General features: G+C 42.7%; 1 protein-coding gene across 3 annotated transcripts in view; it reads right to left on the bottom strand.

Annotated features, from left to right (window-relative positions):
- The window catches only part of NKAIN4 (sodium/potassium transporting ATPase interacting 4), a 130597-nt gene that overhangs the window by 27145 nt on the left and 76852 nt on the right, over positions 1-26600 (bottom strand). For all 3 annotated transcript variants that reach the window (XM_089513638.1, XM_089513640.1, XM_089513639.1), the window contains exon 4: positions 23092-23289. In XM_089513638.1, the coding sequence (XP_089369764.1) occupies positions 23092-23289 (198 nt within the window). The remainder of the gene's footprint in view (positions 1-23091; positions 23290-26600) is intronic.

Here is a 26600-nt window from a genome sequence, read left to right as displayed (position 1 = left end):
AGGAGTAACATACAATGACAACAAATTAATTTTTGTTCTGGAAACTAAGCTCTATGAGGAACCACTTAGGGAGCTGGTTATTTTTCTTGGAGAAGACTGAAAGATAACATGATAGCCATCTTTAAATCCTTCATGGGATGTCATTGAGAGCGCTTCCTTTCTACTGTTCCGGAGACTAGAACACAAACCAAGATTACAAGAAAAGATGTTCATCACAGTAAGCTGTCCAAAGGTGGCGCAGTGGTTAAATGCCTGTACTGCAGCCACTCACTCACAAACCACAAGGTTGTGCCCCAGCCTGGGGCTCAGGGTCAACTCAGAAAAGCATCCTTCCAAGGTCCACTAAAATGAGTACCCAGCTTGTTGGGGGCCATTAGCTTACACATTGTAAACCGCTTAGGGCAGTGGTTCCCAACCTTTCTAATGCCGTGACCCTTTAATACAGTTCCTCATGTTGCGGTGACCCCCAACCATATTGGATGGTGTCTCGGTTCCCAGTAAAGCTCTCTGACCAAGGTGACCAATGCCCTCACCTCAAAATGTTGGGCACTTAAGCAAAAAATGTAGGACATGACCAAAAATAAAAGCTAAAAACACCCATGTAATTATAAATTCCTGCTTCTTAGCCATCATCCAAATGGAGGACATTTTGAAATCTGACAGAAGAGGACATATCCTGGGAAAGGAGGAGGATGTCTGGTCACCTTGTCTCTGGTCCAAAATACACTGCAGAAATAAAAGATAGCTGGACTGAAATGCCCAGAGTTCCTCACCAAAGCTGCATCCACACTGAGGAAATAATCCAGTTCAAGAGTGATTTAACTGTCCTGGGTTAGTGCTGGGAATGCTGGGAATTGTAGTACACTGTAGCCCCAGAGCTATCTCTGACAGGGAGTCCCATAACCCTCCAAACGTAGTTGAACTGCAGTGCCCAGAATTCCTCCCCAGGTGCATCCACACTGAGGAAATGGTCCAGTTTGAGACTGCTCAGTGCTGGGGAATCCTGGGAATTGCAGTCTATTGTGGCCTCAGAGCCATCTCTGACAGAGAAGTCTCAATGTCTCCCAAACACTAGCATTCCCAGCATCCCCTACCATTGAGTTAAAGCAGTCTCAAAGTGGGTTATTATTCCTGCAGTCTGTGAGAGATATAAAGGCTAGGGACTGGATTCATTCATTAACTCACAAAAGGAGGATATCTGTGTCCAAAACACACTGCTTGGGACTGCCAGGGCTCAGTGCTATGGAATCCTGGGAATTGTAGTTTATTGTGGCACCAGAGCTCTCTGACAGAGAAGGCTAAATGCCTCACAGACACCAGAGTTCCAGAGCATTGAGCCAGGGCAGTTAGAGGGGTCTCAAAGTGCAGTGTGTGTGTGAGAGAGGGAGAGAGATAGAGAGAAAAGCGAGGGAGTGTGAATGAGTAGCTCACCTGGGCTGAGGCTGCTCTGGAAGTAGAGGAGGAGGAGGGAGGGAGGGAGCCAAGGGAAGTGGCCAGGACCATCCGGAGGAGCCCCCTGCTTTCCCTCATCATCGCCGCCACCTCCCTTCCACCGCAGGCCCCAAAGGGCCAAATGGCCAGCAAGAGGCTCTGCTCCCAGGCAATGCCTCCTCCTTGCTTCATGGCCCCAGAGAGCTCCTTCTGCCTCCCTCTCAGCCCTGAGAGGCTTCTGGAGAGGCGGCTCTAGGCTCCCCCCCCCACACACACACACACTGCCTCACTGCTGGTCCTAGGCGACCCCTGTGAAAGGGTCTAGCGACCTCCAAAGGGGTCCTGACCCACAGGTTGGGAACCACTGGCTTAGGGAGTGCTTAACTGCACAGATATGCAGTATAGAAATGTACTTGCTATTGGTACTGCTATTCAACTGTGGAACAAACTGGCTCAGGGAGTGCTAGACTCTCCTTTGGAGGTCTTTAAACATGGCAGTCTCTTAGGACTGCTTCAGGTGTGTATTCTTGCATGACAGAGGGATGGACTAGATGGCCCTTGCAGTCCATCCAAACTCTGATTTTTTTTAAAATAGAGGCAATTGATGTAGGAACTGGCCATGGTGCTGAAAGATGACAAAGTTGTATACACCAAACAATCTCATATATGTGTTTTTTGTAACAGGTATATTATTTACCAATAATAGCCTACTATACCACATGTGTTCCAGAAGAGTAGCAATGTGCTAAAATCATAATTCACTAAATGCGTTGATTAAACCACTTTCATCTTAAACCTCTCCTTCTCTATCCTTGGCCATCAAAAATCAACATGAAGCAAAATATTTGAAACTGCTGGTTGGAAGAACAAAGATGTAAGGTTTGTGAGTTTACATGGGAAAGATAGTCTGCATAATACACCATCACTCTTTATGATGTTTAGATCCCCACTTCCTCCAGCTTTTTATGACCTGGCCTCCAAAGGGAACTTCAGATGAAAACCAGAGATAGAAAGTGGTAGATTCATACCTCTTAAGAGCCAAATAGGAAGCTCTGTTTATCTTCTTTTTATTGGTGAGTTTAACAAAATATCCTGCAATGTAGTTGTTTGCCCATTGCACGACACTTAGGAAAGCTGGGTATCAAAATACATTAAATGATGGGCATACTATTAAAAATTCATCAGTACCTCAGAAATATGAACCCACGCTGCTGACAGTTATAACTTCCTATGCCCTTCAAAAGGTAACAAACAAGTCAATCTTTCCATTTATTAATTCAGCCATGTTATTTATATCCTACTGTATCCCATGGGGCCAGGTATGGGAGAACTGAAAAGTTACCCAATCTTTCCTAAATCTGCTGATGAAGGACCAGATGCAGTCCACGGGATACAAATGCTAGGTTTTTAACAACAGAGAAAAAGCACAAACAAGGTTTGGTAGCCATTACTGGGACCTCACTTGTCTTAAGTGGTGTTGAATAAGCTTGTTAATCAGTTTGTCACTTATGTTAGTCCCTTATGTTGCTAGTATATTCAGTCCAGCTGAAGGAAACCTTGGATCCTCCAAATTTTGTGAACTTCAACTCTTTGGAGCCCATCTAGCACAGCCAGTGGTTAGAACCTGTGGAAAGTATTTGGAATTTTAAATGCTCTCTATCTTCATCCAGCATTTATTGACTCAGTACAGATCAGCTCAACACTTCAGTGATGGGGATGGGGTGGGGTACAAGCTAAAGTAAGCTAATGTCAACCATCCATGGAGTAAATCATTCAGGGCTACTGTGTGTAACAGAATTCATAAAATTTTGGAAGGAGAGAATGGAAATATACTGTGGGAGGTATAATGTGATTCATCTCTCCACTCTATGGCGGGATACAAACCGCCGCTTTGCGGCGCTTCCCCGCCGCCGCCGTTTGCTCCGTGCGGGAGCTGCAGCAGTCAAACCGCGCGGCTCCCGCGCGGAGCAAAAAAGAAGCTACATTTCGGAGCTTCTTCTTGCGGCGCCTCTATGACGTCGCGAGGCGCCTGGCGCGGACTCGCGACGTCATAGGCGCCGCGACATGTCTGGACGCTATGCGTCCAGTACGTAAAGATGGCGGCGCCCATGTAGAAGGGGCGCCGCCATCTTGTACGTATAGGATACGTACTAGGGTTAGGGGGGTGCGGAAGCACCGCCCCTTCCTAACCCTAGTACGTATCCTATACGTACTATATGGAGGTTTGTATCCCGCCAATGTTATATACTACCAAGTTTAAAGGTTTTTAAGGAAAAACGCATGATTTGGACCCCACAAAGAAAAAGGAGAAGAACAGAAAGTGTGGGAATGTAGTGCTGGGAAAGAGGTCTGTAGATAGCTTGAACTGCTAAAAAGACAAATGAATGGATCCTAGAGTAAATTAAACCTGAACTCTCCCTAGAAGCCAAGATGACTAAACTGAAACTGTCATCCTTTGGGTGTATCATGAGATGGCACAACTCTGGAAGAAACTGGATGCTAGGTAAAGTGAGGGTGGTAGAAAAAGAGGGAAACTACAATAAAAGTGCATTGACTCACTCAAGGAAGCCATGGCTGCCCTGAGTCTGCAAGATCTGAGCAGGGCTATTGATGATGGAGGAGTTGGAGGTCTCTTATACATAGGGTCACCACAACTTGAAGCTGACTTGACTGCAATTAACAACAATAATGCATGTATAAAAATCCTGTTCAAAAATATACAGAAGGAGTAGAATGACACATTCTGTCTCCATTCTGAACACCACAAACAGAAAAACACAATCTGTGCACACAGGTACAGTTGAAGTGGGGGAAAAGGTGCCCTATACACTTTGGACTTCTGATTACATAGAAGACCTGGCTAGATAGGGCAGCTGCATGTGAGTAAGGGTCTCCTTGTAGATTCCCTTGCTCAACACATGGATGTTGGGAAGGGGCACCATGGGAGAGGAACACTGGAGGCCAGGAGGAATGGTTTTGCTCCCACCCTATGTCTTACAAGTTAATGGTGTTTAGGAATATATATAAGAATATATTCTTATTCTTTAATTTTATTCAATTTTTATTTATTTCATTTTCCTGGAGCAGCTGCGGAGCACTTGGGAAGTGCACACAGAGCTCTAAGGGCTCCTCAGAACACAGGTTGTGAACCACTGCTCTAGCTACATTCATCTCCTGATCCAACCCTAAAATCCACCTTAAAAACCAATGAGATACACCAAGTGGCAAAGTTCTATGGTACTGGTGAACAGCTCCCTACAGGATGATTTGGAAAGCTCTCCCACCAGTGAGGGGCTGGTCACATCACACTCCACTCACCAGTGGCAGAAAACTCCATCACTTGGTGTATCTGGCTGCCTTTTAAGGTGGTTTTTTGGCATTCTGGGACATTCAGTATCATAGTAATATACCACAATCATAAATTTGACAAGGGAACAGTTATGCATGTCAGGGATGATGGGAGTTGTAGCTCTTCACCTCTGGCTCGAATTCACCACCTTGTTACGCACCGGCGCTGACCAGTTTTGGTCAGTGGTTAAAGCTTTGCTCTAAAGCAACAGAGTTACAGAGATTAGGCTGAAGACCCTGACAAACTCTCCAAGCCTTCTCACTCTTGCTTCCACAGAAGTCTTCCCACTTCTTCAGGATCCAGCTGGCTCTTGTATCTTCACCCAAGACACCAGACAACTCAGTAGTCTTATATAAAAGATTTACTTTATTCTACTATATACAGCTCCAAAACTATCCATCACTACTCCAATACTACCCACTACTACTACCCACAAAATACATTGGGATTCATAGCCATTATTATAGTCATTGCAAAATACCACCCACTGTTGTCTGTTTCCACCCAATGGGTGTGTACAACCACTTTCATTGGTTCTCTTGTTTCAACCCACAATTAATGATTTCATCATCTCAGCCTTGACCACTTAACTATTCTCAGGTGTGTTCAATTATCCACTTTGCATTTCTGTCCTTGGCATTTAGGACTTGTTAATTACATTACCTTATACACCTGTGTGGCTTCTAATTGCTTCTGCTGAGTCATCCTGACTCTCACATACATGTTTTATTTCATTCACTGTATATCCCATGTTGCATTTTCCTTAACAATGCATTGTAACTGATGACAATGTATCTGATTAACAGGATGCCATACATGATGGTTTGCTTACTTTTCGGGCCCCTCAAAACAAACGGTCCAATTTGGTCAATTTTCAGCCAAAAATGTGACATCATTTCTAAGTTTCAGAAGTATGTTGGTGTGGCCCAACAATTGTGTTGGGGGAGATAAAGAGTGGGCCAAAGTTGTTGTTGTTATTATTATTATCATTAACTTTTATTTAGAAAGCGCTGTAAAGGACCAACTTTATAAAAGGAACAGCCTTATGCAGACCTCAGAGGAATCCCAGTGGCAACATACACTTGGGAATTTGAAGTGGGATCACTACTACTTGAGATCCATTGTATAATCAACATGGCATGACCATGACATTCAAAAGCACATCAGAATTCCCTTCATAAATGATACAACATAACCCTCAGTCCCTTAAACTATGGCTTTCTGATCTGGCTAGATGCTTTGTATTGTCCATACACTTTGACATACCCCACTTAGTATTTAAAATCTTTGTTCTGCTTTGACCTTATTTCTACTACACTTTGTAACACACAGTTTCATCAATAATAAATTACTGTTTATTCAATTGTTCAGCTCTCCCACTTTACCCAAAGAGGTTGCATCAGCCTTCCAGTTCATCTGGAATGGAGAGTATTCAAGAACACAGAGATTCAGGGGAAAGCACATCACAGGAGCAGAAGTTGCCTTTTCCATGTGGTCTGAGCTAAGCTATAATTAAATCCAGCACCTTAGGGATATCACCAATCCCTGGATGTTGTGCTACATCTTGCCTGCTGCATGAAATATGAATGATGTAAAACTGATAGTGATGAAACCAAACACTCTTCAGAGTTTTCTTGACAGTGAAAAGGCATGCAAAGAGAGAAGCATAATGCTGATGTGTACTGCAAAAAGCAAAGGTAGCTATCTCAGCCATAAGAAGAGGAGGGGAAATCCAGTCACTTTCAGGGCTACAGAATGTCAGTCCAAATATTGCAAATTGCTGTGAAAATTCTTCATCAGACTAAAGAGGAGGGATGAAAAGTTGTCTGTGTCAACCTATGGTGACCCCATGAAATTCATAGGGTTTTCTTAGGCAGGGATGCAGTGGCTTAGTGGTTAAGATGCCAGTTCTGACGATCGGACGATTGGAAGGCTGGCAGTTTGACTGAGGCCCAAGTACTACATGATGGGGTGAGCTCCTGTCACTAGTCCCAGCTTTTGCCAACCTAGCAGTTTGAAAATATGCAAATGCAAGTAGATAATTAGGTACCACTTCAGTGGGAAGGTAACAGCATTTGGTGCAGTCATGCTGGCCACATGACCACCAGAGCAGTCCTTAGACAACGCTGGCTCTTCAGCTTAGAAATGGAGATGAGTACCGTCCCCTACAGTTGGTTATGACTAGACATTCATATCAAAGGATTGCATTTACGTTTTTACCTTTTTTCTTAGGCAAGGATTATTCAGAGGTGGTTTGGCCAGTTTCTTCCTCTGAAATATACCATGTATCACCTGGTATTTGTTGTAAACTGGCCTGAGATAAAGGGCAGGATATAAATATTTAAATAACTAAATAAATGAATGTAATTACATAATCTTGCTCTAGCAGTGATAATGTTGACCCCCCAAGATACTGGAGATGCTAGGTTGTGAAGCAACACACTGTACCAGTGACTTATAGGCCCTCCTCAAATTTTTACCAAGTCCTCCTTTCCAGCACATATTACATGGGCTTCTGCACTCTGTGTGTGCACATATGCTGCAGAAAAAGAAAGCCCCATGAAATGTTTTGGAAGGTTTTCTAAGAAGAACATCCTCTAGCTACAGAAATAGCTCTGAGGGTTGGGGGATTAATTTTTTTTTCTGTCTCAGCATGGAACACGTAGACTATTTGATCTATTGGTTCAGTGTATCATAGCACCATCCATCAAAGCTTTTGTCCACTGAAGAAAATGCTTCAAGGTCAATACAGACGGGAAATTATCAAGAAGAGAATTAAGACAATGAAAAGAACAGTACCAGCAGGGAGGGAAAGTCTGAGCGATGAGGGCCCACAATGATCCAAAAGGTGCTGAACAAGCCTGGTTTGTAATAGATTGTGAACACACTTTTCATGATAAATGTATTACATTAAAATTCTATTAAAATCCAATAAAAGAGTACAGAAAAGTTTGAGCCAGCAAACAAAGTGCAGACCACCAGCTAAGGAGGACCAAAGCTTCAAAGTTACTTTTTTAAAAGACTACACCTCCCAGAATCCTCCAGCCAGTTTGGCCTACAGAGTTATTGTGCCTTTTTTTCTGTCATTTGGCAGTGAATAGCAAAAAATGGAACCGGGTTCTGTTAAACATTTGGCAGAACAGAAAACATACACACTTGATCTAAATGCAAGTTTTTTGGGGTCACAATTTCTATAAGCATGAAATCTATTACAATTTAACCTAGAGATGGGGACTATGTGACCCTTCAAGATGCTGCTGGATTGTTACCTCCACCAGCCTTAGACAAAATACCCAATGGTGATGAATGGAGTACAGTTCAATAACATCAGGAGGGCCATGTGTTCCCCATCCCCGATTTCAGCAAATTATGTTTGTCTTCCATATTGCTGTTCTTGCCTCTAGCCAATGCATGTTGTGTTTTGTTGTATCTTGGTTCAGACAGGTCCCAGGGGGCCATCACAAGAGGTCTGACCTTCAGTAGAGATCAACCAGTGGCAAAAGGAGGGAGCAAGCAGGGAAACATTTAAACTGGGCTTTTTGGGTTCTGGAATATTGGCTCTCCACTGATATTGTAGACACACACTGAGTTGTAGCCATCTCTGTGATGCCACTGAAAGTCCTTGGACTGTTCTTGCTGCTTTCTCCAGTATGACCACACCTGAAGTGGTGAGAGAGCCAATCTGTGCTCCTCACTGCCATTCCCAATACTGTCTAGTAAATCCTATTACTACTCTTCTTCCTCCTTCTTTGAGAGATCCTCAGAAAGCTGCTGCACTCCAATAACTTCAGGTTCTGAATTGTTGATACTCCTGGGTTGATGATCTAGAGGAAATCCTATCTGACAAGAGAGAATGTAGAAGCTGAAAGGAACTGAGGTGTATGTGGTGTGTAACTTGTTGATGTGTGCCTTCACATTGTTTCTGACCTATATCCACTCTAAGGCAAACCTATAATGGGATTTGGTTCTGGGCCCTATAATTGGGCCTTCTTGGTTCTGACAGTCTTCATTTTGGATTATTCTAACTACAAAATAGTGGCATCCCAAGCATCCCAAGTCACTACTCCCTGCTGACTACCAGTTCTCTCTGGAGAGCAGCAGGTGCTGGCCAAAGAAAGGAACCAAAAGTAACCAAGAAGGTTTCCTTCTCTTGATAGATGAGAGTGGCTCAGAGATATTCCAGCAGCTAAGAGATATGCTTTTGCTAGTTACACACTAACTAGGCAGAGTTGCTTCGTGGTGTGAGTATTGGACTATAACTCTGGAGACCAGGGTTTGATTCCTGGCTTGGTCATGAAACCCACTTGGTGACCTTGGGCAGGTCACATGCTTTCAGCCTCAGAGGAAGGCAATGGCAAATCTTCTCTGAACAAATCTTTCCAAGAAAATCCCATTATAGGTTCGCCTTAGAGTGGCCATAAGTCAGAAACAATGTGAAGGCACACATCAACAAGTTACACACCACATACACCTCAGTTCCATTCAGCTTCTACATTCTCTCTTGTCAGATAGTGCCCCCACTCTTTGCTTGTAGAAGCTAGGAAACCTAAGAGCTAGGAGTCCCTGTGAAAGGATGCTATTGAGAGAAGAACCCAGAATCTCCGAACACATGAGACCTAGTTTCCCAGAAGCCATTAATGAAACCAGGCCAGTTTATGCTGCCTAAGGATGTTCCCTAAACTTCAATGCTGCAGCTGTCTGGAAATGCAGATTTACCTTTTTGAAAGGCAGATATTCCAACTTGTAATTTCAAATGCTGAATTATACATGACTCCAACTGGCACAGTTTGTATTGAGTTTCATGAAATCAGGCTCTTCCTTTTTCTTTATAAAAAATATAGGGGTGGGGTGGGGGAATAGAGACTTCTTTTCAAACTAAGGATACTTTGAAAGAAAAAATGTGTGATGAATAATGAACAACTACACGTATTCCTGTCCTTGAGCTCCCAAAGAGCGCACACAGATCAGACTTTTAAAGAAGTAATGCTCTTCAAGCAGTCAAGAGTCAGGTTCTGACCTACATTAACATTTATTTCCAAGTGCCCAGTTTTAAATATTTTAATCAGAAATTGGAGAGAAAGCTGAAAGAAGGGGAAAATGATTAAGAAGGTAGATGAGGTAGGCTGGAATTGGGAGAGAAGATTAAAAGAGCTGCGCAGAAGACGTTTGGCTGAGCTGTGTTATCGAGAGACCTACCTTATCAGTATTCAATTTCAGGATGTATGAAAGAGAAAAGAGTAAGGATGGAGAGAATATTTATGATGCTACTGACCAACTCTTCTTAGCCCTCTTGAATGGTAATGGGAGGAGGAGAGAATAGGTTTGCAAAGGGCTTTTGCTCTGTTTCAGGCAGAGAGTGGTATATCCAAGTGGAGGGGCTAGGCGACAATAAAGTCAAGTGCATCACCCAGAAGCAGTGGAATTTTTTCAAAGGGACATAACTGAATGGTCAAGCAGCTGCACTGCAATACTGTGCATGTGCCTTGCATGCAGAAGGTTTGTGCTTCAATCCCTGACCCTACAGGCAGAAAAAGATCTTAGGCAACTTTTCCTGAACCGTCAGAGAGCCCCTGAATCTGAAAACCAGCTGCAGGAGGACAAATGGTGGGAGGTGTGTTTTCACAGCATCACATTCTGCTTGTGGGTTTCCCAGAGGCATCTGTCTGACCATAGCAGAAACAAGAAGCTCGTTCAAACATACTCTTGGTGTGATAAATCTGGGCTCTTCCTATAGACTTGTGTGATCATTATATTAAATACTGTTAAAGCATATAGATTTATTAAATTTTGGAGTGTGTGTGGAATTTACTTTGACCCCAAGCGGACCTTCTAGGGGCACCGCCATTTCTCCAAAGAGAAGATGTCATGTAGGCAGCTTGCAAAGGAGGAGGCAGGAGCCCTAGAGAATAACTGGAAATTCCCCACAGGAAGTTTGGGAGTTGCTAAACAGGAAAGCCATCACCTCCAAACCAAACCAACACAATACCAACTTTTTTTCCCAGCCTCACACTTAATGGCTCAGTAACAAAATCAATGGCCACCCATTCATCTGTTTGCCTCCTTTGATTGTGTCCAGATCCAAGTGCACAGGCTAAACCATTCTCCATCTCGGCTTAGCAAAAGTCCAGGTCTTTACACCCTTTGTCTTGGCTGTAGCCAAGCCATTAATCTCATTGCTAGAGGCTAGAATTTGCCTATATCCAGTTACACAGGTGTGCTTTAGTCAGAATATTGCATGGCTTCACATCAGACCAGACTCTGATTTAATAATAAATAATAAATAAATAATAAAACTTTTATTTATACCCCGCTTTTCTGTGACAGGACAATCAAAGCGGCTTACAACATGTTAAAATCCACATTAACAAATTTATATCCCAAATTCCCCTCCTTAAAACAGGATTAAACAAGTTACAATTAAAACATCTGTTAAAAACACAATAAAAAATACAGCGAGGACAGAGCGGTGGGCTGATACATGATGTGGGGGGCAGTCATTCTGTGGCTGGGCACTTATTCAGGAAAGGCCTGCTGGAAGAGATCCATCTTGACAGCTTTTTTAAAGCTGTCTAAGCTGGCAATTTGACGGATCTCGTCTGGCAGACCGTTCCATAGTTTGGGAGCAATTACAGAGAAGGCCCTCTGGGAGGTAGCAGTTAGTCTGGTTTTTAAAGGCTACAATAGATTCCTCCCAGAGGACCTGAGGGTGCGGGGCAGATTATATGGAAGCAGGCGATCCCTCAAATAGGTTGGACCCAAGCCATGTAGGGCTTTAAAGGTTATAACCAACACCTTGTACTGTGCCTGGAAACTAATAGGCAGCCAGTGAAGAGATTTTAAGATGGATGTTATTTGGTCATTCCTAGTTTTTCCGGCGATTTTAGCTCCCTCGGCCATTTCCCTCACGTTTTGGCGGCCGTGTCTTCCATCATCTACATCCACATTGAGTTCCAGGAGAAGCCTTTGGAAGTATTTCCCGTAGATTTGCCTCTCTCAACTCTCTCTCCCGAATTTCCCTCCTTTACTTTCATTGAGGTGTGTGTGGGTGTGTGTGTGCGCATGCGTGCGTGCGTGCATGTGTGTCCTTTGTTGTATGTTTGCTTCCCATTAAATATTTAGACTTAATTGGAGCAGTCTGTTTCCGCGTTGTCTCTCAAGGGATCTTTTGACACTCTGGTATACAATGCGGGACACAGTCTTGCAAGGGGTGTTGTTAGGACCCCACTCTCAGCAACTTGGGCTAAATTAAGAAATTCCCAATTAGAAACTTCCTAACAATGCTATAAACAGAATTGCTAATATATAAGTTATTGTTGTTTGCCTTAAAATTATTTCCAACATTTGGCAACACTAAGGCAACCTTCTCATAGGGTTTTCTTGGCACGACTTGTTCAGAGGTTTGCCACTGCCTTTCCCAGAGGCTGTACATTTAAAATATAAAATGGCATATGTAACTGAGGCTATTTGAACACTTTTACTCAGCAAAAAAGGCCCAAAGGGACCCCAAATGTCCAGATAGCTAGGATCTATATACTAGAATTCCATTAAGGAATCTCTAATAGAGAGCTCTGAGGCTTTAGTGGTGGAGAATGCACTACAAAATTATAAGTAACACCCCAAAGTACAAATACCAGGATTCTACAGGATGGAGTCATAACCATGAAAGTTATATCAAACTGTGAAGCTGAAGGCTTCCATGGCTGGCATCCATAGTTTTTTGTGGGTTTTTTTGGGCTATGACACCATGTTCTAGAAGAGTTTATTCCTGATGTTTCATCAGCAGCTATGCCTGGCATCTTCAGAGAATGCTTGCATGGAAGAGAGTGGGGTGTATATACTGTTGGTTGAGAGGAAGCAATTTGTCTGTTAATCTGTGTATTGTTCTGTTTTTGAATGTCAAGCCCTCATGGTGTTTATTTAATTAATGATCTATTGTCTTCTGGGAAACCCCCTCACCATGGGTGGTTTTCATTTGCATTTGCTGGGTCTTGATTTTGGTGTTTTTCAGAACTGGTAGCCAAACTTTGTTTACTTTAAGGGTTTCTTCTTTCTTGTTGAAGAAACCATTAAAGCAAACAAAGTTGTTTATGGATTTCAATGTCTTCCCTGTGCATTCTGACTTGTTAGTTGTTGGCAAAGCCCAGAATTTCAGTGTTTTCAAACAAAATTTTATGCCCAGAATGGTTTATAATACGTTTTGCTACTGCAGATTTGTCTGGCAGACCCAGTCTGCAGTGTCTCTCGTGTTCCTTGATTCGTGTTTGAACACTACATTTGGTGGTCCTTATGTAGACTACACACATGGACCTACAGAAGAACTCCAACCATCACCCAGGACAAAAAAGCAGCACAATAAAAACACTGGTAGCCTGGGCAAAAAGGATCTGTGAACCCCACTTGCTGGAAAATGAACTGAAGCACCTAGACTGGGCTCTACAGGCTAATGGGTACTCCAGCTGAGACATCAGAAGGGCTGCCAGATCTAGAAAAACCCATAGGCATGAAGACAAACAACCACCGAAAGGGAAGGTATTTTTACCATATGTTAAAGGAGTCACAAACAAAATAGGGAAACTGCTGAAGAAACACAACCTCCAAATGGTCTACAAACCGACCAAGAAAATCCAGCAAATGCTGCACTCGGTGAAGGACAAGAGAAACCCTCTCAGAGCCGCAGGGGTTTACCACATACCATGAAGCTGTGGACAAGTCTATGCAGTTTTCAAACACAAATCAAACACGATACCTGTTGGCTTCCGATAAACATTTAGTTAGCTGTTGCAGGAACAAAATGTGCTACTAGATAGGTCTTCAGCCACATTCATCAGGGCTCTTACAACCTTTACCAAGACCAGTAGTCGCTACCAGACTTGATGATGATCTGTGTTGATGGAAAATAGTTCAAGCTAAAGGCATTTAACCACTGTTGTATAGTTGAAGGGGTGGAATCAGGGTGTAACACAGAAAAATCCAAATTGTGACACTGGCCATAAAACTTCAAAGGGTTGTACAAGATGATACAAATCTCTCAAGCAGCTGGCCTGTTAGGCTTGAGATGTTAAAGCAATACATTTTGCATACTCAGACATCAGTTCTGTTGAAATTCAAGCATACTGATATATATTGGTAGGCATCTTTTTAGTGACACATGCAGTCGTAAATTGTGCTATGCCTGTGGAGTAGGAAGGCAATGGAAAACCTCCTCTGAACAAATCTTACCAAGAAAATCCCATGACAGGATCGCCTTAGAGTGGCCATAAGTCAGAAACAACTTGAAGGCACACAAGAAGTTACACACCACATACACCCCAGTTCCTTTCAGGAACTCTATCCATTGGACAGGGGCCTTAAAACAGAGAACATCTGAATGTGTAATACCTCTATGCATTATCTTCATGCATAGTGCATTGTAACTGCACAATAAGTTATCAATCATCCACACTGACCACTGATGAGCATACATTGTGCTACTTTGCTATTCAGTATAGGGCTTGCATGAAATAACTACATCAACAGATATTTTATTTATTTATTTTTATATCCTGCTCTTTTCTCAGGAATGGGACTCATCTGCATTATGATGAAGGGACTTAGGATATTAGTCATAGTGTGCCAAGAAACTATACCTGGATGACGGCAGCTAGCCCCTGAATACCAGTTAAGAAAGTTCTAAGGAAATGAGCTGTTGTTCTCATATCTTGCTATATCAGGGGTACAGAAGGAATACAGGTTTCCTTCATTAGCCATGTTGAAGAATCATCATAATCAGGCTTGCCTCTCCCTGTGATTTCATACAGCAACCACTCCATCACTCTGTAGGGAACAGGAATCATCAAATCAACAAAGAGAGGAACCATTTTCAATCCATTTCCTTTGACTTTGTTTCACATCCAGCTGATTGTGATAAGAAAACACAACTTCTGGCTGCATTACAGCTATCGCAACATTATAGCCGGTTGTACGTACATAATAAACCCGGTGCTTGTGCATTCTTGTTTTGCTATTTCTCATTGCTATCCTCCCCTTTTTTGTGTGTGCTATATCTTTTTAGATGGAAGGACAGGTATGATCTTGTCTTTATTGGTCTCTAAGCCACATAGGGAGCTTTTGAAGTTGAACAAGAGCAGGCTTTACCTGCTTTTTTAAAAAATAAAGAAGGAAGTGGGATCTGATTAGCTGTTGTAGAAGACACAATGTAGGAGGAGATATTCTGCTTATGTTCATATGGTGTTGCATTGTTCTTACCCCTCTTGCTGAATTTTACTGTCCCCAGAAGTGGATTTTGAGTCCTATTTTTTTTCCTCCATAAAGAAGAAAGAATCAAGTGAACAAAATTGTTCTGAGTAAATAAAGGAGCGAATTCTGGGAGGACATCCAAGATCTCTTAGCAGCAGCTGAGAGTTCTTACCAGCTGCTGGTGAAGATGGAAGCGTGGCAGCCAGTGCTGCACAGATGGCAACTGTAACCTTTGTTTCCCTGGCACTCCTTTTGCTGGGGGCAGTTATTATTGGTAAAAATGGAACATATGCTGACAGCTCTCATACTAGTTTTCACTGTAACATCTGCTGTCAGAGTCAACATTTGCCATCTTTCTGTGACTGCTCCAAGCCATCATTTGGAAAGAAACGGCCGGCAGGCAAGGCAAATATTTTCCCCCAATGGTGAGTTATGTTCAGCCTCCATTTGAATGCATGTGGTCTTGAAGAGATGGCCTATCATTTCTCATTCCTGCAGTCAGCTTACGAGCTTTGCTTAGTTGTTAAGTTTTCTGTAGCCCAACCATAACACCGTGTACACTGCAACTGCAAAGGAGGACCATGTACGTAGTCCTGTGTATAGTTCCACCATCCATCATGAAGGTAAGTTCTTACATTCATTTCACAAGCCATCTGAATAGCAATCTGGATCTTGCACCAAATAGGTATGGAGGTGGGTCATTTGTAGACAGGGCTGGCACCAGAGATCAGCATTGTTGGGGAACATCCAAGGCAGGTGGCACATTGTCACACCCTGGAAGATCATGGCCCTGCTGATTCTCACTCTCTTCTCATACTTGCTCCCATTATGACAGGAGTTTTCATATCTTACCTGGAAGAGGCCTCCTCTAATGTGGAGAAGGAAAGCCAAGTCAATAGGCTGCAGCTGGAGTCAGAAGAAAAACTAGAAGCTTCACTTGGCAGTCCTGCACTGGAACCACTGGAAGCAGACACCATCCTTGGTAGTCCCTGGCTCCTTAAGAACAGGAGTTGGATGCTGACCCACTTCCCTCCTCCAAGTATTGGAAATTAAAACAAATAGCAGGAACAGAGTAGGAAAACTTCATCCAGCTTTAAAAGGAAAACACAGCAGTAAATATACCAGCTGTGCTGATTTACAACCAGTTGTATATTAGCACCAACCATGGCTCTACCTTTCTGTAGTGGTGGGACTGCTGGCTCCTATAAGGCAAGAGGCTGTCCTGCTGGTAGTGGCACTGTTGGTAGGGTCTCCCATGTCAGATAGGCTTTTGCTGAGGAGTCAAACTAAATGTGCCAAACAACTAATGAGAAGCAGCAGTAAGAAGGTGGTGACACTGATGGAAAATCTCTCAGAGGCAAGGATATTGGCACCTTGGCTAACATTTGTTAGTATTGTGCAGAAGAAGGCAATGGTAACTCACTCATGAAACCTTCTTCCATAAAACCCCTTTGGGCTATCTTTGAAAACCCTATGATGAGATGAAAAATGAAACAAGAGATAGTATCAGAAGATAGGACTCTCAGGTCACAAGGTACTAAACAAGATACTGGAGAAGAGCAGAAGACAATTATCAGTAGCACTATAGCTAATGCTGCAGCTGGACTGAAGCTGAAAGGACAGCCAGCTTTTGACGTTTTCAGAGATGAAATTAAAGTCCAAAGCAGCACAATGCATATTATAGAATTATGTAATGTGAGAAGCATGAATCAGAGGAGCTAGACATAAGAAAAGAAAAAAATGGAATCTATAAACATTGCAATACTTGGGACTTGGACAGGAATGGGGCATTTTCAGTTAGATAACTACATCGTGTTTTACTCAAGAAACAATCTAAGAAGAAATGGGATGTCATTAACAGTGAGGAAAGATGTAGCAAAAGCAGTCAAGGTATATTGTGCAAAATCTGACTGGATAATATCAATATGACTTCAGGCAAAACTCATCAGTTTAACCATAAACCAAGTTTATGCTGCAACTACAGAGGCAGAAGAGGAAGAAACTGAATGATTCTGCATTGGAGAAGAGGGAATCTCCTGGTTATATGATAAGCAACACCTACTGAAATGCCTTCTTCCACACAACAGTGATGGCAAACATTTTAGAGAACGAGTGCCCAAACTGCAACTCAAAACCCACTTATTTATCACAAAGTGCCATATCCCTCTGGCTTTCTAGTAACAAACTTTGATGAACTCTGTGCTGGGACGATGGCGTGTGTGCCCACAGAAAGGGCTCTGAGTGCCACCTCTGGCACTTGTGCCATAGGTCTGCCACCACTGGTATAGGAGACCGCTCCAGTTTTCACTCTGGCAACCCTAAATGTTAAGTTCAGCCAAAACTGGTTCATAAATGGGTATTCTACAGCAAATGTAAACTGTTTGCCTGAAGTACTGGCAAATCCAATTCCAAAATCTTAATACAATCTTGGTTTTGGTCCTGTTAGATAAGGCAGTAGTGAAGAGAGTACTGAAAAGCACATTGAAAAACAGAAAACAGTGAGGTGACAAGCTCCACATGCTCTAAAATGGTCAGCTGTTTATTTAGTAACTTTTTTTAAAAAAGCCCAACGCCTCAATGAGAAAAGGCCTTCTTCAGGAACCTTCAAAAGAAATCACTGGCGTTGGAAACACTCTCCAAAACACAGCATCCTTTACGCACCACCCGGGGTGACTTCTGCCATCAAGCAGATGGCCCTCTATAGCACAGCAAACACTTTAAATTATAATATATACAAGCAGACCTGTAGCAGCTTTACTAACAAATTTTATTTGGCACCATCTTTAGCAGATTGCAGCTCAATTGATCACAGCATGCTGGTATATTTTAATGGCATATTGCTTTAGTATGTGATATATTCCAACCGGAATGCTGAATATAACAATAGTAGGCAAGGTCCAGAGAAATAAAAACCTACCCCTGCCTTGTTCAAATATCTATCTGATTCCAGACCTGAATCCCACACGGTATTCCTCTGAATTCCCCATTACCTGACAATAAAATTTCCATCTTTCAAATTTTACAATTTGACACTGCAAATTTCCTAGTTGTCAATTTTTTTTTATTTTTTTATTTTTTTGCTACCACTACCACAATAACTACAACAGTAACTACTACAATTTGGATATTCCCTCAGAAGAAAACAGAAGGCCTTTTGTTTCTCCTCAGGATGGTTGGCTCTCATTATCTCTTGAGGCGCAGCTGGGTAGTCAGCCCTGAATATGTCTGAAGGGGAAATGGCAGCTGAACTGGACTCAGTCTCATAGAGGAAATGAGAAAGCAGAGAAAAGACATGTGAAGGAAACCTACTGGTCATGCAGAGCGCATATGCTTTCTGTGCTTTGATGAAATGCATGAATCCACTTTTATGCGCAGGGCTAAAAAGGCCTTGATATACATACACATCTCATAATTAGTTCTGGGTTTTCCCCTCCCACAGAAAACCAGCCCCCAAGAAGACAAACAGGTCATAACCTTCGTGTTTCCCTCTGTCTTTTACTATTGAGAGAGGCAGGATCAATAATGTACCACCCAAAATAACTAGTTTGTCTTTCCACTAAATTTATGTTTAAATGAGATTAAGAAGACAGATGAGGCTGGCTTTATTCCTCTGAGACGATGATGGTATAAGGCCTGAATGGCTGGTTTTGTGCAGAATCTGATTAAAATCAGACCTCAAGGGCTTTTCTTGCTTTACATCTTTGGAGGAGGAGTTCCTTTTCCTCTCAGATGAATATTTCAGCCAGCCCAACTTCACTGACATACACCGTTCAAGACGGAGGGCTCTCATACCTTTAATGGTTGTGGAGAAGAAGGCATTTCAGCCTGCATTGCTTGTCACAAAACCAAATAACAAGCAATATCTCCTGAAATCCTCTCTTCTGCACAAACACTGAAGGTACAGGAGCTTTCTCCAGTTTTCAGTTTGGCAACCCTACCCATAAAAGGAGTCATTTTGCCCTGAGACATAGCTCCTGGAAAATTCTCAGTCTTTAGAGTTTATTACACTGGGGCTGATTTTGGCATTAAAGAGAGATTAAAACACATTTAAAGCATCCAGCATGAAGTGGAAATGGTGAGTAATTGCGCAAATGATTATCACACGCAATTTCACAAATAAACTGACATCAGAAATGCACTGTCGCTGAAATCCCGAAAGTAAGATGTGCATTAGTGCTTCTTTGTGACCACTTTAATGGTGGGTTTTGTGTGACATCGTATGAAATCATTATGTGTAATTACAGGATTTTTGCAGGATATTCATGGGATAAACTCCCAATCTCCTTTGTGTGATAAACTCCTTTATTTCTCTTGTTTCTTCAAATCCCAGTGCACTCCTGTCCCACATTCCTTCTTCATATCAGCTTGTGAGAATGTGGCCATGCTGAAACCTGGAAGATGTGTTCCAGAAGACCAACATTCCCAAGCTTGTGCTTTCTCAGCTCTTTCTCTGCTGCTTAGGCATATTTGTACCCGATAAATGGTTTTTCTTCTGATTCAACTGGCAGTCTACCCAGCTTTTGCACCTAGAATGGGGTGATAAGCCACCATCTTATCTTTTGCAGCCTGGCAGCAGAATGTCATGGGCCAGCTTTCAAAGGATTCATATGGAAGGCAGTATTCCATGAGAGAAACTAGACCAAGTCTGCTTAAGGGTTCACCGTTGGTATTTTGAATTCCAGCAAGCTGGAAACTCTACCAACCTCACTGTTAGCACTGTTGGCAGATCTTATGTTCATGGCAGGTCCACGCTGAATTGAAACAGCAAATCAGTCTTTCTATACAATCCTTCTCCATACACATACACATCCTTCCACAGAATAAAAGATAGATGGCACACTACAGCCAAGCACAGCATGCTGATATATGAGAAGGACTCACAAATTATAAAGGTGGTGACCAGAAGCAGCTGTAGCATAAGGCTAAGAGCTGTGGAATAGGTCAGTCCATCTTATCACCTCCACATTTCTCAGCACCTTATTTCCAACTTAGTAATGGTCTCATGGCTGTCTTCTGGAAACATCTAACAATCCAGACTTATTCATGGAGTCAATACTTCTCATGAGTCCATAGCATGCATAGGATATTGTGAGTTATGACAAAATTAATGCATAAGACTGTGCATTATGACCAAAGGAGTTATGGTTGAGAGTCAGAAGATAGTCCAAGCTAATACCATCCTTTCTCTTTGACTATGAGCCATTTCTTTCTTAGTGCTTGGGGAGTTACTTTTTTGGACACTAATCCCAGAATCCCCCAGGCCAACACAATCTCTTTCTCTTCCTATCTTCCATACATATCTGACCTTCAGGTCATCTTTATTTCATGTCATTTCATTTACATGTCACCTTTCTTCCATCGCAGAACTCAAGACACCCAACATGGGATTCCTTGCTCATCTCCCAAACAGACATTGATCATAACCAGACCAGCTTCGCTTTAGTAAGGCAGATATTACACACACCCTTAGATCACACCATGAGGCTACTTTCCTTCTCTCCCCAGTATGAAAACAGTGCTATATATTCCTCTGTGTATATTCACATGGCCAATCACAACACAACCACAGATTAGGTGGTGAATTCATTACACTAGAAAATGTTCTCTCATGACTGCCGCTCACTATAACTATAAACTCCTGATACACATATTATATTGGTCTATTGAGGTATGTACTTAGGGAGTCTTGGGTGTGCTCATATGTTGTTCTTTGTTTAAAAAAAAGAAAACAACCCACATTTTATAAACAAGTGTATTTGATGAACCTCTGAAATAACACAAAGAAGATATAAAGACTGCAGCTTTTAGCACTAAGATGCTATAAAATGCAGATGCACCAATGTCATTTATGAGGACAACAGTCTTTTTGTTTCAATTAATTCCACAGCAAATGAGAAACAATCAATTACCAGACAGTAGCAATTACTGCAGCATGTTAATGAAAAAAATAAATAATTGAGGGTATGGATAAACATAGGCACAGGGACATTTGATGGCAACTCTTGTGCAAAGTGCTAGCGTCTGCAGGAACAAAAGCAGGAGTGCATCATAATTGTATTGTTTTTCTGATGGGGTGTATTATTATCATATCCTTGGGGAAAACAATCACAGCCTTTTGCCTAATTGGGTTCTCTCCTCTCCTCCAACTTCATCTCTCTGCCACTCATCTATAAATATTTAAATCACAGTCTCCTTCATTTCTAAAGTTTTTGTTGTTGTTATCTATCATCAGGAAATGCTTTTGATATGCCAGCCTAAGTCTTGTTTTATATGTATTTGTGTGATGTATCTTTCTCAAAATCAGTGGCCCAGCTTGATGTGTTGTAGAGGGAGGAGACTGTGCTATTTCAGATGGACTAAAATAATGTCAAGAAAAATCTGAAATCTACTAGTAAAAAATGAAATGTATATGATTATCCCAATTTCTATAGCTGGCTGGCTGGCTGGAAAGGTAGAAAGACAGACAGACAAATATATAGATATAGAGTCACAAATATAGTGAAGAATCTGGAAAACAAGTCAATACTATGAAATTCTGGGATTTGTAGTTTTGTGAGATATTTAGAGAGCTTTGGTGCAACAACAAGCTACAAATCCCAGAATACCACAGCATTGTGCCATGGAAGTTAAAGTGTTGTCAAACTGCATCATTTCTGCAATTTAGAAGACTTGTTGCAAAAGACAATGGTGCTTGGCAAAGTGGAAGACAGCAGGAAAAGAGGCAGACTGCATTACAAAGTGGATTGTTTCAATCAAGGAAGGAACAGCCTTGAGTTTGCAAGACCTAAGTAGAGCAGCTGATGACCAGGGTTCTTGGAGATCTCTCAGTCATAGGGTGACCATACGCTGAAGTCAATGTGATAGAAATAACAAGAAATAATATCAAGGAATCATCTTAATACAGTAGTCTGCAACTTGTTTCACCCTGGATTGAGAATCACAAGGAGAAATAGTTGTTCAGCATGCATATCCTGAAGAATGAAGTAGAACTGCAGAATTTGGAAAAGCTGATTTTTTTAAATTTGGCTATAACTACTGGAATCTCCTACCTAACACTGGACATTGTAACTGGAGGATCATAGAATCATAGATTATAGAGTTGGAAGACACCACAAGGGCCATTCAGTCCAATCCCCCTGCCATGCAGGAACTCACAATCAAACACCCCCAACAGATGTCAATCCATCCTCTGCTTAAAGACCTCCAAAGAAGGAGACTCGACCACACTCTTGGGACTGGTAGTCCCAATAACTTTTCCAAGCTCTGTGCAAGACCATACATAATCTAAGACAGGGGTAGGCAACCTTTTTGACCCAGGGGCTGGGTTGCTGTCCCTCAGACAACTCAGGGGGCCGAAGCCAAAAGAAATAATTAAATAATTATTTTTAAAAATTAAATAAATAAATAAACCAGGACAAATGTAGGACAAAAATTTAAAATGGAGGACACTTTTTTTAATTAAAAAATGGAGGACATGCAAAGAAATCTGCTGAATTTTTTAAAAATGATAATATAAATGTATGTTTCTGAGGCTTCTATAGACAATTGCCCCTCCTTGCTCCCCCTTGCCCCCACTTGCTCCCCTTGCCCCCACTTGCTCCTCCTTGCCCCCCTTGCCTGCAGCTTGCCCTGCGCCAGAGGCCCCCGCACGCCTGTGTTGGAGGCCAGAGGGCCCCGGCGGCAATCTGCAGCAGGATCGGGCTGGGGCCGGTCCCTAGGCCTCGGCGGGCCGCATGCAGCCCGCGGGCCGTAGGTTGCCAACTCCTGATCTAAGACATAGGGCAGGATATAAATACTTTAAATAAATGAAATAATAAAGTCACAAAGAGTCTTTTTAAACAAAACAAACTTGGACGTGATTTAGGAGAAGTAGAAAAAGGGATTTCATACTCATTCCCTTCTTTTCCATTTCCTTGACAAAGGGCTGAATGACAAAAAACCTTTTGGGAAAGGTTCAGAAGATCTAGTTGGCGCTAGGCCAGGGCATACAAATTAACATTAACATTAACAAACAGCATCAATCAGTATGAAATGAGCAAAACATGGCCTTTAGCTTGAAGGTAGATCATACTCACCGCCACCAGAATCTGCAACGCGCTGTGCATGACCTCAATGTAGCGATACTCCAAAGCACAGCCAATCACAGAGACGTATGAATGGCTGTCCAAGCCCTTCAGGCCCATCATGGGAGTTTCCTTCCTTACACAGCCTGGACCATTTTCACTCCACCAGGACTGATGTCGAGAGATGTTAAAGGTCAAGAGCTCACTGTCCTGGTGAGGAAGGAGAAGAGAAACACAGAGTAATGAATGCACAAAAAACCCAATCCTCACTGAGTTTCACACAGGCTTTAATCTCTAGTTCACACACCCCATTGGACAACAAGTAGTAACCCTGCCTGTTTCTGAAGGTCTCTGTATCTCCCTCCCCACTACTAGTAAATTTGCTGGTAGTGCAGTAGCAGTGGTGGGCAAAAGACACTCTCCCTACACAGCACAGCAGTGACATTGTCTGGTCTGATCACACTAGGCCATGCATTGTCCAATCTCCCTACCCAGAGGACCATTTTATTTGGCCCATGCAGAGAGATCCTGAGTTCTCTTGTTTCCTTTTGTGTGGTGTGCTCCAAAACAATGATTATAGGCAACAGAAGGCAGATCATTAAGAGGAACGATAGACAGATGAAAGAAAGGACTTCTACACATACTGTGTAGTTAAATTGTGGAATTCCCTGCCAATTTATAGTGAGATACAAATAGTTGCTAACTTGGATGACTTTAAAAGGGGTTTAATTATTTCATAGAGTTTAGGGTCACCAATGGCTCCTGATCAGGATGGCCATGCATGATCTCCAGTATCAGAGGTAGCACACCTCTGTGTATCAATATGTCTCAGTATACCAGTTGCTGCAGAAAATGAAGTTGAAGGTGGAGTTACACTCATGTCCCACTGATTATGGGCTTCCCACGGAAACCTCTGGTTGACCATAGTCTGAACAGAATGCTGGACTAGAGAGGCTTTCAGTGTGCTGCAGGAGGCCTCTTTGATTCACTTATAATACCTGGAAACATGCAATTCTGGAATCACTACTGCCCAAGCAACTAAGGCTGATTGATTATGGACACTGTGGCATAATTTCACCAGCTGTGAAGGTATCACAATGCAGGTTAAGTGTATCTGCTGGAATATCCCAGTCTTTGGGGTTTCATTGGCCCCATCTGTATGTGAATGGCAGATGGAGATCACTGCTGACAGAGCCCCTGGCTGAAGAAATGTCAGTATTTTTTCCATACTGGGATATGACTGCAGTATTTTAAGCAATTTTGGGATATTTGGTGTTGCCTATTTTCCACACCCCACCTGAGCTAAGTGGGATATGTTGAGTATACAATGGCCATGCAGCTAAAGTAGCAATAAAATCTCTTTCCCTACCCACCTCAGATACAACTATGGTACAAGAGTGCTTTGCAAAACTACCAAAAAAAAAAAATACCTGTGGACATAGATGTGCCCTAGACACAGAAAGAAACACAACATCCAAACTGATGAAAGCCAAAGAATCACAAGTGGAGTTATAAGATTTCCCCATCCCACCCTCAACAATCCACTTTAATTTCCTCTGTGATGTGAATACTAAATATTCCCCATAAATTCTCTTTTTAATTCCCTTTGGTGTTCTGATGTATTACATGTTTTGATCTTCTATTGACCTCTATCACAATTAACCTCTTGGGTCAAATTACTCCAAGATACTGATGTCTAGCATGATCAATAGCTACGTAATGTACAGGCTCCCCCAGAATTCCAAATCATCTCTCTCTGAAGCTTGGATGATGCTTTGATTGCATTGCACCTATTCCTTCCTTTGCCCTGCCCTCATTATGAATTTGCTTCACTCAGTCTTATACTTTCGATTGTGCCATTTGGGGCACGATGAACCAGGCATATGAGAAGAGAGGCAGTTCAGGAGCTACACAGAATGGAAAGGATGCAGCATTTTCTAATAATAATGCATTTCCCTTTGCTAAGGAAAGACAACCCCTATGACCTAGCTCCATTTCCCAGGTCACCTTGTGAGCTCCCTTCTAAGTTGAAGTGGCACTTGCCTAGTCTCCCAGAAAAAAGCATCTTCCTGCTAGTTTTAGAAGGAGAATATGGAGAATGTGGCTTTTTTATGTCCACAAAAACTTTGTCTTAAGTTTGAAAGCCTCCAAGGTTTTGCTGTAGTGAAGTGGGGAAGGATGAGGAAAGGGTTGATCACAGCGAGATGAGGCAGATGGAAGAGATGAAGGAGGAAAGCCCCAGGGAGGAGCCAGGGGTGGGGAAAGCGGCCCTGGGAGGAGGTATAAGCGGAGAGGGACAGTCCAGCGCGTGGAGGAAGGGAGGACGTGGAAGAGTGGGTCGCAGAGAGGTGGTTGGGAGAGGGAGAGGAAAGGTCACCAGAAGCCCATGGAGAGATGGCCGACCAGTATCCTTTCAGGGGCGACATGGGCTGCTGAGAGTGGGCCCACACACCGAGGTGCAGCTACGGGACTCCAAGGAAGAGGAAGACTTTAGATACCCACGAGAGGGTGAGTGGAGAGAGAAAGAAGGAGGCACCCTGGCACCTAAAAGGGGACCGTTGGGAACAAGCCCTGGCCCCCACAGACTGGGAGAAGGCGGAGCGTGAGCCCCTCGAGAAATACAGCACATGCCGGGCCAGAGAAGGAGCCCTAGATGCCGAAGAGGCCTGACGTGGGAGAAGAGTCTTGGTGGGGAAGTTGGGGACAAGGGTTGTTTGGACTTGTGTTGTTTCGGCTGAAGTTTGAGTAAAGTTTAATTGCATTCACACCCAGCGTGTGTAAGTTTGTACTGCACGTGGAAAAAGTTGGGAGGACTCTCGGGTAGAATGCAGGCCAGAGCACAAGCCTCGCCCACATTTGCCCACTGCTTTTTCTATCTTTTCTTTTTTAACCAACCATACAACAGGATTGCATCTTAATGGCTGGAATACTACTGATACCTTAGGCCCCATACAGACAAGACAAAATAAAGCTGCTTCAGGTCACTTTCGAGGTATGCTGTTTAAATGATGCATGCGTACTAAGAGTCTGGAAGCTGCGCCAAAGCCACGATCCAGTCCTAAGGACTAGAGTGCAGCTTTGGCACAGCTTCCGGACTCTTACTACACATGCATCATTGAAACAGCATACCTCCAAAGTGACCCAAAGCAGCTTTATTTTGGCCTGTCTGTATGGGGCCTTAGTCTTGCGTAAGTTCCCCTATGGACATGGTTGCACATTTTTGTGCAATGCAGAATGGCCATATTTGGTTCAAGGTTGCGGGAGTAGAGTTGGATGCACAATGTGCATGGAGATGTGGTTGTGCATTCAGTTGAACTGTTGGTTTCTTGATTCAGTTGTGTCAACTCTATCAATGAACACAAGGCTTATGTACCACAATTAATGTATAACTTTACATGTGGAGATTATACCATGCAAACCCACTGTAGATCTTAACCAATACCTTTTGACTGGTAACACTACAAGCCCTTCCTCTTGCACCATCCTGAGGATCTGTAGATCTTTCTGTCCATGAGAAGTCC

Source organism: Sceloporus occidentalis, unplaced genomic scaffold (assembly GCF_023333645.1).
Source record: "Sceloporus occidentalis isolate IW3139 unplaced genomic scaffold, rSceOcc1.0.p SCAF_3, whole genome shotgun sequence".
In the NCBI taxonomy this organism is placed as follows: Eukaryota; Metazoa; Chordata; class Lepidosauria; order Squamata; family Phrynosomatidae; genus Sceloporus; species Sceloporus occidentalis.
This window is presented reverse-complemented; position numbering and strand designations above follow the sequence as displayed.